We start from the raw sequence: 13,886 nt of genomic DNA on the forward strand, positions 1-13,886 counted from the left end.
AGTTTGACAAGAGAGTGAAGGAAAGGTGGGCAATGAGTACTCAGCATTTACAGTATGTGGGACCTCCTTCAGGACAGCTGGAAAAATGTCCCAAGAGTCCCCTTCATGAAGCTGGTGTAGAGGAGGCAGTAGGGTCAGCCAGTCCCTGGGACAATAGGGATTAAGAGCCAAACTCAATGGCCCAATGGTGGGATCACTCTGCCAAACCCGGGATTTGGCAACCTTCTAATATTTATTTGTTTAATACTTTTTTGTCAAATCAATATGTGTTATATATAAAAAATCTCAATCAACACAGATCATAAAGATGCAAAAATTATAGAATGAAGCGTTACCCATGATAAAAAGAAATCAGATCACATTCTTTTTCTCTGCCAATGGAAAGAGTTGGATTTGCTACTTAGCATGCATGCTGAGTAACCAGATTGCAATGCAGCTCAGGCTGAAGCAATGGGTGCTGACAAGTCGTGTCAAGAGGGAGAAACAGAGAAACTGCTTAATTTGATTCGAACAGAGCTGTCATCCGGCATTCCAGCTCACAATGCAAACTGATTCTACCGTTATCTTTACCACTAATTATACCACACAATCCACTGATAAGGAAAGGATGAAAAATCCATTGATTCAGTGGCTCAAAGCAGAGTTTGATACGTTGCACACAATACTCATTCATTCTCTAATACATTGTTGAGATGTGATACAAGAAAAGGAACAGGTGCACTTACCACAGATCTCAGAAAATGGCAGTGTAACTAATAAGAATTTTTCACAGCTTAGCAAAGATGGCCTTTCAGTCTGGCAGCTTCCCATACTGAGAGGAAATGTACCACTGATGTTTTGCTGCAGTCTCTTTCAGGTACTACTGCTAATAGTCTAGCTGACCCCCTATGCATCATTGCGGTGGCCTGACAAAGGTCAACTAAATGTGAAACGTTGGCTTTTAACAGAACAAACCCACGGGAGCATTAAGTAATTATATTCTACTTGCAACTGTCATGCTTTGACATGACCATTAAAATGTTAATACTGTCATATTTTCTGGTAGTAAATGAGTATAATTTAAAAATAGATGTCATAGCTCCATGGGTGAATAAACAATTTAAGAAATCATTGCGACTGATTTGGTAGTTTGTGTAATTTTATAAGACATGTGAATGGGTGAATGGATGCAATCATTATAGTTACATGCTCTTGACATAGTCACAGCGTATGCAAAAAATGCCTGTTTATGTTATTCTTTTAGTATAGCAATATTGTGAGAAACACAAAATACCTGTATATATACACACACACACACAAAATGAATTATAAAAAGACATATAACATTATATTCAACCTACTACGTTACAGGCTACCACCAAGAAGTGAGCTTGATCAAAGCCAAGGAGTGCATCTGAACTGAGGAGCTTTAATGAAGTAATAAACACCTTCAACATAAACGGCAGGAATAAGCAGAGGCAGCTGTAGCGTGATGTAGGTATAGAGGGTGGGGGAGGGGCCTGCAGATTAATTATTGTGCCAGAGGGGGCCTAACTGGTACAGAACTCTTACTGAGAAACTGCTGCACCATGGTTTTTAATTAGATAAACAGAAAACACGTTCTTTCATCATCTGAAATATGGTAATATGGAAAGATTAAATCCAATTGCTGTAGATGAGGAAAATGGAAAATTGAGAATCACAGGGCTTCTCCAAATAAGGACACAGAGAAACCTTTTCAGTCTCTTTGACATTTTAAATAATTACTGGACACGCTATTCATCTTGGCATCCTACATACTTAATGTAGACCAGCAATAAAAATGGAATTATTTATTAATAGGGAAGAGAAATATAGAGGAATGCCTCAGTGAATTGATGAGAATGAAATACCACCCTACTACAGGAAACTGCAGGAAGAGAAGTGACAGGATACCCCCAATGTCCCCCAGCACAATACATGGGCCAAGATTCAAAAACAATGCAGACAAATGCCCTGTCTAGCACTCTACCATGATAGGCCTCACAACAGTATCTGCCATTTGTGGCCATTTGGCCTGTATGGGCCACCCTGGGGGGAATATGCCAGTTGGTCTTCATCCCATTCTCATAGCCAGAAGCATGTACCACACAACTCACACAAGAAAGCATTAGGAACACAATCATAAGCTACATAAGGAACACAGGAAACTAGACCCCGTTACAGCAGCCGTCACAATAAGCAAGTGCAGCCTTCAAAAATCAAGAAATCACCGCTTAAATAAATCTGATCAGAGAAACATTATTAGCACTTTACCTGTTATGCAATCCACCAAGAGGCTGCAGACACAAAACCTGCCAGTAATCCGAACAGACTGCTTTCATCTTCAGCATTCTCCCAAGATTCAGGTCATGGATTCTACCCCTGGTGGATGGTTTTGTTCAGAAAAAGGATCCAAATCAGTCCGCCGCTCAGCAAGCATTGGGGTCAGGTGCAGAGGCAAAATACTACAGGGAATGTGGTCCCTCTTCAGGTCCGGTCCACACACCAAGGGACCCCCACAGCCCTGGCATGCTTTTTCCTCAGCAGCCGGGACTCAGAGAAGGTGACCTCATCTGAAAGACTGCCGATCCTCTGTCTTTGATCTATCGGAAGCATGTGTTTAAAAAGCCCTGAACACCAGCGGACTGTGGACGCACGATGCTGAGCCTGTGGTTTCTGCCTGCAGATGGTGCATGAAAGTGGGGGGTAGGAGCTCACTTTTGTTCACCCCCACTAGAGGGCCTCCTCTCTGTAATAGCAGTTCTAATTCCCATTGATGATCACCGTGGTGGATTTCCCCCTCCCTGCTCTGTCACTGGATTTCAGCTACTCCATTGTCTGGAGCACTGGGCTACCCAAGCTTCACGAAGGCGACAGTGCAGTCAACGGTGTCCCCCACAGGGATATTACATCTGACTTCCCCAATTCCCCCCTTGCCAGCCAATCTGAGTGGCAACAAGGCAATCAACAAAAGCACATGGTGCTCAGCAGGGAGAGAGCTCAGCTGCGATAGGCTGATGCTGGTCGCTTAGCAACAGCAACGCAGACACAACGGCAAATGGGATCTTAATGCAAAGTGATTGACTTGCTTGCCGATCGGTTGGACACAAAGAGGGGACGGCAAGCTTCAGTGCCCACCTCCGCTATGCTATCACCAACAAAGAATTCAAAAATTGATTTAAATATAAAATATGTACTCCGGTTTTACATCTCAGAGTTTAGTGCCTATCCATCTTTCCTGTGTATAAATAAAAAAAATAATCCTGCAAGCCCTTCCTGCACACCTTATAAAAGAAAAAACTTCCTGTCCGTGCCCCCATCCTTTGTTACATTTACTGAATGTTTGCTGTGCATCCCCTTCCCAAAAAACCCATCCTCCCTGAAAAAGACACCGTTTGCCAAAACACAGATACTGTTCCCTGCCCAGCACCACAAGACCCTTTCACAAATCAATAAAATTACACATTAATCATAATGGTAATTAAAGATGAATTAGCATAATTGCCTGTATATTCTCTCATTAAGGTAAATTGCTCATTTGTGAAAAATACAGATGACAAGTATTTGGCACCAAGTCAAGTACATCTCAAGAAAAAAAAATCATTGCGACTCAAATGTCTCCAACAGTAATCTATTTTAACTTTGTTTATACCCTTATACATGCAATTAGTCATCGCAGGATGCCAGCAGCAGCTGCGACAGCTCCCAGGCCCAGAAGAGATTAGGAAGCAGGTGCTGAGGGAGTTTCCCGTCACCAGGCAACAACCTCCCTCCCACTTCACCCTCCCTAATCAATGATCACTCGCACTTTGTCTCTTACCATTTCCCCCGACTTCACAACTTCACAACACAGCTCTTACAACACCTCTGCACCTTTCTTCAGATTCCTGGCGCAATAGTGGCTGCGTTCTTCAGGGGCGACCGAACTGCAAGGTCACTAGCTGAGATGCACTGCTCAATCGGGACAGAAGTTTTTCTTGCATGTATATATGAAATGTGTGTGAGAGCAGCTACAAAAGTCACTAGGACATGGGGCAGCATCTTAATAATATATTAACCAATGTAACACCTCAATTTCTTCAATGTCAAAGAATGTCATACCAGGTTATAATCTTGTACAAAACATTGATACCTGTTTGAACCTATTTAAATGGTAGTCTGTTCTTTCTAGAAGATAACTTTGACCTCTGAAGCTTTCACTGAATTTTTACCTGAACCACAACAATATAAATGCCTTTACAGAGATATTACCTTACGCCACATTTACCTTTGATACACAAATAGCACAGAGAAAGAACAGTATATTGGGATTTCAATGAAATCAAATAAAACAGCATGATAAAAGGTTAAATGTCAATGCTTAAAGTTCATTTTTATCTTTTATTTATTCTGGATGAATAATTGAAGAAAATGAAATGGCGCAAAATGTTAATTGTCTTGCTATCATACAGCGCGTATACTCATGTCTATACTCTATGATATCAGCTTGTAATTTCCTGTAGTGGTGACATTTTGCTCTGTAATTGCAATTAGTGTTCCATTAGTGAGCTAGATAAACTGTTTGTGGAGGGGATTATAACGTTCTCAGTCAGACGACACAAACAAACAATTCTACAGTTCAGTACATCTGTCTCCCAGTCTAGTCTGTCCAGGAAAGACGGGTAATGAGGTAGGGTACCCTGTGGATGCTATGGGCAATTTAGACATTCACCAGTTTGCGTGAAGCACCTCGGAGGAGAGACAAACTCTAGTGCAAAAGCCAACATACTACAGAGCCAACAAGCCATCCCCTTTCTTAAGGTTGTAAGAAATGCTTTTACAGCACATAATATGAAATTTATACTCAAAAACAAAAGGTATAAAAAGATTGATCTGGATTCTCTACATTTTGGTTCCATGTTTTGTGAATCTTAGAATAATCTCAGAATAAGCAACTGTAGGCCATTTTCTCAAAGTCCATTCAAAACCACAGTAAATGTGGGTTTGGGTAAAATTATACACATCAGTAAGAAGACCTTCAGTCTCATTGACAATCTAAAAACTCACGACTATGAAATGACTAAGCCCTACACGATTATTAATAAACATATCTTTATCTAAAATGGAAGCGCTATATTAGTATATGTGAATGTGGTCAAAGGAATGTGGAAACATGCCTGCATATTACAATTTCATTTACAATTTATCATGGGGGCCCCCCCATCAGCAATACCCATCATATGTATGTGGGGGACCTGTCTGGGCCAAAGTCCAGGGCTGACTTTTAATAGCACTGCTGCATACTCAGTTTAAAGAAAATAAAATTAGCTTTGGGGAGTATATCTTTGGATTTGAGGTGACACACAATAAAATAAATGTGAACTAATACCCGATTCAAATCATTTACAGTATGGCACACAAGACTAGTTAACAAGCTGAAGTTGTGACATGAAGCTTACAGGTTGAAATCCTGGATTATGTATTTTTAGTTTGTGCCTATAAACCCTGAATTGCCTCTTAAAATATTTAGTTGGAGAAGGGGCTGATTCTACAGTATGTAAAGTACCCTCAAATGTAAAGTACCATGATGTAAACACAGGGTTCCTCTACTGTAGTAATGGAAATGAGGATTGTATTGCAACTCTCCCAGTACAGAATCTCTGGCCACAACACAATCGCAAAGATCCACCCTCAGTGGTTTTTAATAATAGCCAACAAGGACATGACCCTTTGAAAAACATCCCAGCTTGTTTAAAAGCAAACATATCCCTTCATCAGAATTGCATCATAATAATTATAATGACTAAGTTATGTGCATAAAAAACAACCTGCCTGGTTGCTTCCAATCACAATGAAATCGATTGGACAATCAATGAAAACACATGGTCATTGTGCTAGCATCTCGACAAATGACCTTTTGGGGTTCTCCAAGGTCTCCCTTTATTTCAAATTATTTGCAGCATACTGTCCCTGGATGAGCTCTGAAAAGAATTTCATGAGTCAGATTCAGAGCTCCACAAGAGCCTGCACCGGTTAAACGGACAAGGCTGCATTCCAAGGCACGAAAAGAGGCCAGACCAGTGCAGTGCCAGTCTGGCGCGAGAGTTCGTCTGCAGCACAGAACAGGAGCCAAAGCTGCCATCCTGGAGCCCAGTCTGTAAGCTACCGTCAAGATGGACACCTTTGCATATGTTGTGTTAGAAATGGCACTCCTACGTTCTCTTTTTAACCAAAATGTTCCCTCAACATGCATTGACACAAGAACCAGGCTTAGAAGATCGCATTACATATCTAATGTATCTCATGGGTTGGCCATGTCTGACTTAGGAGGCGATATTTATGAGAGTTTCCAGTTTATCTACACTGTGTTCTGTTTGGGTTCTGTTGCTGTATCTTGCCTTTGTATGGATCACAGCAGCATTGCAAGCTCCAATTTTTTGTCTCACACCATTTTTCTTTTACTGTTTGCTTCTTAGATTCCCTTGAGCTTCATCCAAGACCCCCTAAAGCATACTGTGGCCCGGGGGAGTTGGCAGGCGTGTAATTGTCCCATCATGAAGGGCCAGCTGGGTGTCAGTTTAGACTTATGTCTCCCCAACCCCAGGAGCTCATTGACAGTGAGGATCAATCAGGCCCATTTGACCTACAGTGATATTACACACTCCGTAAAGAGCATCCGCCTCAGCTTGACCTTAGTTCTCACATGCCTCCTATGTGAAGATGCACTACATGATCTGGCCAGATGCCAGTAGCATTTTCTGTGCGAAAGATCGGTACTTGCCATCCAGCAACTTCTGATACATGCAAAAAGGACTGAAAGTACACACAAAAAAAATCTAATTACAATCAGCCAATCAATCCAATCTATCAATCAAACAAAAAAGCAAACAAACAAACAAACAAATAAATAAATAAAACCATTTCCCCAGTTTTCAGTATTCCATATTCCCAAGTTTTAAGCTTTGAGGTTTTTTTTGTTATTATTCCTTTTGTTGGTCTATGACAGAAATTTCAGAAAGAATGGTTTCTTTCTTAAGCTCCTTTAGTTTTTGAGGCTGTCTTCTAAACGTCAGTAATTGTCACTCAGCCCGATCAATGCAAGTCTAAAGCAAATTCTTCAGCCACGTTCAAGACAATTTATCAGAGATCATAATTCTCCGAGTTGTAGAATACCATGACTCTGCTGTGCCAAAATGTTTCCCGATTTAAAAGATGCCTGGGTGTTTTACTAGATGCCTCTTTATTAGATTCTGGAGACGTATATTACCTCAGAAGTATCCCAGACAAGCATAGAGCTTGCTGACAGTGTAGCTATTTACTATTCATTATGAAAATATTCTTGTTTCTAAACATATTTAACACTCTATAAATCAGCATTTTTGTCACATGATAAGTAGGTACAAATTACTGCAAACGAAATCTATAAACTGATAAATATTTATTTTATTAATATGGGTGCTATGTACAGAAAATCATCTCCCTCTAAAAATGCAACGGCAGTTAAAGTACAGTAGCTGTGACCTGTGGGAGATGTTTGATGCAATATCAGATTAATGACATGGAGAATATTTTCCCAAGGTATACATCAGCATCTGTCTATATTATCAACTTGCAATAACTTCAGGTTCCACACATTTATAGAGAGGCTTCTCCCACATGGATATATGCACCACCTAGTGGCAATGGAAGGTATTGCATAGCCCTAGAACGACAAAAACATTGTGTTTGTGTTCATTGTTATTGTTTACATTGTAAATACGGAGGAGCACAGAGCAGAACATAGAACTGATGGCAGATTGATGTATCCACAATGACTTTCATCATCACATTTGCTAGAGCATTGCATATTTTACAGCATTGCAGAGGAAAAATATCATTTTTAATAAATGAAAACTAGGAATGTTAGTTCTGTGGCCTGTACTACGCAGCGGGGTCACTGGCTTATTGGGGTACCTCATCTGAGGTGGTGATGCAATCTTTGGCTCCTGATTTTATTTTCGATGAAATTCTGAGTCAGCGATATGACCAACTTTGCCCATGGACTCACGGTTCCACAACACAGAAGAGCAACCGAGACTTTCATGGTAAACTTCAACCCCGAGATGAAATGCATTCTGCCATTTATACTCCAAAGCCAAGGTGAGATGTTGTGCCTTTTGTTTCATGACAGTTTAACACTGAATACATTGGTAGAGTAAAGAGGGGGAAGGTGCGTTAAGAATGGTGGAGACGATGTGAGAGGAAAGCTTTCCCTTTTCAGTTTTAAGGACAAATACATCAAAATGAACAGGACAGGGTTATGTTTCCTGTCAGCGAGAGTATACTGAGGGAGGCAAGGCCAACATTCACATCTGCATGCAAGGGCAGTTCACATCTTCCGCTTTAACACTTGCCCATAAGTGTCCTTCCCAAAACACCAGCCGAGAAAAGGACAAATATCTATACTCATTTGCTATTTGTCCACTCAGTGCTGGCTGCTACCTTTGCAAATCATTTCTGTAACTGAACTCAAGGGGTAGGCCTATAATGTGGAAAGAGTGTCCATACCAATACTAACATTCTGGTTACCAACAGAACTGTGGCTGGGGTCTTTTGAAAGTCGCTCTACTCTTAGGAACAGGATCCATCTGGGCATGGGAGTGACATAAAAGAATAGGTGCAGGATGCCTCAGTGCAAGAGCACCAGCAGTGCATAGACCTATAGCAGGGCACACACATACCTGTCAGACACAATCATTTTATCATGTTGTACCACTCACTGTGAAGCTGAATGGGTTGGCCTGAATTCCATCTGGGGGGGGGGGGGGGCATGACCACTTGGGCTCCTCCATGCCACCACAGTAGACCTAATCCGAAATACTAGCAGATGACAACTGATTTGACCCTGCAAATGAAGCCCCCAAATCAGCTACAGCTATAGCCTTCTTGAATGAGAACCATAGACTTACAATGTCAATTTGCTGGTAGAATAACTTCACCGTTGAAAAAGAGCAAAGCTCAAAGAGGAAGACGGTGCTTGTGAAACACATGTGCTCCACACTGACTGCATCATCACAATATTGGCAGGGCAACACATACAAGTTGAATAGTACAGTTTAAGTAAGCTCTGTAAGGTTCCACTTATCCTCATCTGTTTTATTTTATTTTTTTTGCATTTCAATTGCCAAAATATTATTGTATTAATTGTATATAGATAACAGATGCACATGAATATATCAGCACTACAGAATATGTATGCAGACTACCTTATATGGTCTCAGGTCTGTGTGAAGTGGCATGTTCTTCCTTGAGTGTATTTTTGTGCACCCTACTCCAGGCCTTGTGCTTTCTGAGGCAGGCCTCAGGCACGCCTGGTCCAGTGAAGCGGTCATGGGTGGAAGAAACATTACATTTAAAATAACTGTTAGCGGGACCCTGCACTTGACTCATTTTTTATTGATGGATACATGGATGGAGGGATAACTTGTACAGGCCTGCTAAGTAATTAAATACATGCAAAATATATCTAAGTTACAGCCTCCAGGAACTGTCTGAAGATGCACCACACTGTGTACTACCATGACAGAGAGAATGTCGCAAAACTCAGCATGTGCTTACATCACACAGAATAGTCCTCAATATGTCAGTCTGTTTCTACATGAGAAACACTAGACACTATCATTCAGTTTTTCATTTGTTATAAAAAAAGGTTTATCCTAAACTGAATGAGCTGAACACAGTAAACAGCCACATCACTACAGCTAAGGGTGAAACATAGCAAAGTCATTTTTGCCAAGTGTGGTTCACAAAGAACGTAGTTAAGAGTCAGAGGAACACAGAGACCTTACTGTAGGCCAGTGGTGTGCTACTAACCTCTACTTCATCCAGCCGTAGCAGCACTGGGAGAAAAGTACCTGTGAAAATCCTTTGAGGAGGCATTGAATCTATGCTGGCAGTGTGCCACGTGCAGGTCAGGCTTTTACGGACTTGGCAGGGGCAATGAGGTCCTCGCATCTCTCCTCATTGGTTGCGTGACTGGCATCTGCATCAGGACCTTGTAACCCCAGCTGACATGTGAGAAATCTGGCTATGCGAGTCGGTTGAAAATAATCTCTAGAAAAGTGCCGACCCTATATTAACAGAAAATTCTAAACCACAAACGCAACCCTGTGGCCAACCCTTGGTGCAGACACATGCTCAGAAATGCTCTTTGCTTCAGGAGGCTACCGTAACCAGCAGCGGTAGGTATGCACTTTTCAGAAGCCTGAACCAAAGAGTGAGTTAAAATGGGTGCATGGAAACTGTATAAACATCACCATTTTAGACCATTTTCCACCTTTTTAAAAATAATTATGATTGTTTTTTTTCAGTATAGTAATCAGCTGTGACCTGATCAAAGGACCAGTTTAATCAGTTGACATTCATCCTGGTTTGACTCATTAGCCACCAGATGTTTTACATCAAGAAGGAGGGGACTTTTAGCTGCTGGAAAACACTGCAATTTTTTCTGTTTACTCAGTGGCGGGCAGGGTTCCGCTAATCCGCTAACCACTAATTAGCAAAGCTTTTGCTAGCGTATTAGCATTTCTGCTCACTTTGAAAACTGTTTGTGAACCAATTAGCTTCCACTTAATTTAGTTCTGTAAACTGTAAATCTGCTAAAACTTCTTTGCAATTAAAATAAATGAAGTTTAACAGTCAAAAACGTTTCCAAATCCTAATATCATACATATTTGTTCTGGTCCGGTGTGAGCATTTCTGCAACAGTTTATCTAGCATGCTGTTGCCTGACTACATGTAAACACAAGATGTGACTGGTTGATAACTTGTCATGTTTAAGGAAGTCAGAGCTAAATGTTAGCGTATGAAGATAAAGTCCATTTAAACTGGGGTACCTTGAACTACGCGAAAAACTGAGGCCTGTATCATGAAGTTGAATATCTCGCTAAGTTGCATAATTTATCAGATTTAAGGTACCCCAGTTTAAATGCTCTTTGTCTTCGTTAACTGATATTTAGCCCAGACTACTTTAAATACTACAAATTATCCCAGGTTATTTTCCTTTATTTTCTAAGTAATTCTGTTTGACAGAGCTATTGCCTAATAAAGAGCTGAGACCCTCCTTCCTAGTTTTGGGTAAACGGCGTCATTTTTGTAGTCCCCAAGCAGCTTCACCAAGAGCAAAATGTCAGCATCAGCCAGTAGCGGAAGCTCGCAGGAGTTTTACTTTCACCAAAATGTTCTGAGGGCATAATGAAAAATGATTGGTTCAGAGAGATAACCAATCAGATTGTAGATGAGGTGGGTCCAAGCAACTACAGGGGGTGGGACCAAGACATTTGATTATCTGTACAGCACTGGTGTATTTTTGTTCACATATTTTACGGCAGGGCTGTTCAAATCACAGTCCTCAAGGTCCAAGCGCTGCTGATTTTCCAGCCTTCCTTTACCTGGGAACCTGGTGTGAAGCCTTTGAGTCCCATCAGAATCAGTAATTATTAAACTAAGTGGGAGAACTGAAAACAGAGTTTTGGATTTGGAATTGAGGGCCAGATTTGAAGATCCCCGTTTTAGAGTGTCGGAAGAAGACTTGTTATCCTATAGCACGATGTGAAGGAAACGAGGGGGTGCTGTCATTCTGATTTTAGGGAACAATATAATGCAAAAATCTATGAAATAAAATATAACACATACAAAAAAAAATCTCAACATGATATTTAGCATCCTACACCTCCTACACAAATAAGCAATGCCTTGGAGGCAGTAAACAAGACTGTTTTCCTTAGGGTAAGAAAATCTCCCGCAGGCTGTAGGCTAACAGATGCATGTTATTGGCTGCCTCAGATGCTGTGCTTCTAAATCCAAGTCTTGAATAAAGCAGCCAAATAAAATATACCTGAAAATGACCATGAGGAGGATTTAAGAACTGATATTACATCTCCTTTACTTATCCATAAAGGTCACCTCTAGATGAGCAAGTTAAGAACCCAGATATCCTCAAAAACTAAACATATCGAACATCATTAGATCTATGTACTAGATGCTATATGTGACACTATTCACAGACTCACAGAATACAAGACAAAGTCATCTACGCTTCTCTCAAAATGTCACCGGGCCCCGAAACAGACCCAGAGTGATTCACTGAAGCATTTAGGGTAGGACAGAATAGTTTGTTTGAGGCTTTTCTGACCATGATGCTCATAGCCCTCATTCCTTGGCCCTACATTATTCTTTCTTGAAAGAAGCAAATGATCCCTCCTTCTTAGCTAAAAGCAGCTAAGGCTTTGTAGATTTTCCAACATTGACAAATTTGACCTGTGACCTCTAACATCTGACCTTCTCGTGCTTTTCTTTGTAAGTGGTATGCTTTCTAAGATGACCTGTGACATCACTGCCTGAGCTAGTATTTCTCAAACAGGTCCTTGAGGACCTCCAGAGAGTCCACAGCATCATGAACCATCTGGGGTCCCTGAAGACCAATTTGAGAAACACTGGCTTAAGCAACTTACAGTCAGCTTGAAATCACAAAATTGTTATACCTGGATATTTCTCAAGGCAACAAAAATGGATTAGGTGGTTTAGTTATCATATCCAGCAAGCTATTACTGACAAAAATAGTCTGTATGGGTCTAATTTCCTCCTGGTGCTGCCAAAGAAGAGAAATGTTTCACATGTAAATGTCTGCCACGTGAGATAAGATGCCTTGTACAACAACAGGGGGAAACTTATCACTATTCCCAAAATGCGAACACACACGGCCACTCGGCCGCCATTACTCTGGTCTCCCTGAAAACAGTTCCGCCTCATCCTCAGAGTGTCGCAAGATAGCAGCTTCGGGAACAGATGGTCCTTATGCAATCCCCCGGACTGCGGTGGATACAATTTTTATTTCTCCGGGACTAACAAGGTGCTCATCAGCTTTGGGTAAGAACTGAAAGCACCAGGCACTTGTCTGAGTTAAACGATTCATCCTAAACCACACAAAGGCTAAGTGCACTCTCTAAAAATACTTCAGTCAAATTTTAAACAAAATAAAATGGCCCTTAAGGAAGTGTTTACGTAACTGTTACAAAAGCGAATTACTCAGACTTGCGTGGTGCTTAACACGGAGCAGCTGAGCATTCCTCCTCTTGCCTGGCTTGGTAGCAGACACATATGCCTGCTCACGCCATGCACGGATTCAAACAGCCCCACAGTCTGGTCACCTCAAAAGCATGAGCCAACACAAACGAACCAACACTATTCAGCATCAATGACAAAAATTGCGTGTTCTGTGGGTTGAGATTTTCGTATGAAATGCAATCGCAGGATCTCAAAACAGTCATATCCACGCTATGTCTGCTTTAAAATATAAACACATATAAACAAGGATGTTTTTTTTTAAATCAGTGGACAGAATTTAATTGACGACAAAGAACCTGCATGGAAACATCCGTGACCAGAGATAAAGAAGCACAGAGCAGAGCGATAGAGCGAGCAGAGCTGCGATGTGTGAGGGACGGGCGAGGACCATGAAGCAGAGATATGGACGGTGTGGCGTCTCGCATGTGAAACTGCGCTGAAATAGCTCGTTCGTATTGTTCCTTCAAAATAACAGCCCTGCTGTCATGTCAAATGGCCAAAGCATTTGACCTTCTTCCTGGACTGCATGTTCGGTGCTCTGCACAGAGGGACCGACAACATCCAATTGGACCCCACAGAAATTATATTTATTAGTCATTCAACAGATTTGTGCTGTTACTAAAAGCTTTTTTTTTTTTTTAGCCCAGTGTTGTTTAATCATTAATTCATGGGTTAACCTTACTGCTACAATAACAAACTGGACAGACGAATCATTTTGATTTGAAATACAGTCTCAGAACAGCATATATTATGAGAAAACACAGCGGACTATGCTGGAACACACCTCTGAGTCTGTATATGAA

General features: G+C 41.1%; 1 protein-coding gene across 8 annotated transcripts in view; it reads right to left on the bottom strand.

Moving 5' to 3' along the window:
- The window catches only part of LOC125744372 (IQ motif and SEC7 domain-containing protein 1-like), a 132,735-nt gene that overhangs the window by 58,297 nt on the left and 60,552 nt on the right, over positions 1-13,886 (bottom strand). The window contains exon 1 of one of the 8 annotated variants that reach the window (XM_049016101.1): positions 2,275-2,347. The exons of the other annotated variants lie outside the window; for them this stretch is intronic. Within the exon in view, the coding sequence (XP_048872058.1) occupies positions 2,275-2,342 (68 nt within the window). The 5' untranslated portion in view covers positions 2,343-2,347. Of the gene's footprint in view, positions 1-2,274; positions 2,348-13,886 lie in introns of those variants that run through there. 8 annotated transcript variants of the gene reach the window in all.

The sequence above is a fragment of the Brienomyrus brachyistius genome, chromosome 6 (genome assembly GCF_023856365.1).
Source record: "Brienomyrus brachyistius isolate T26 chromosome 6, BBRACH_0.4, whole genome shotgun sequence".
NCBI lineage: Eukaryota > Metazoa > Chordata > Actinopteri > Osteoglossiformes > Mormyridae > Brienomyrus > Brienomyrus brachyistius.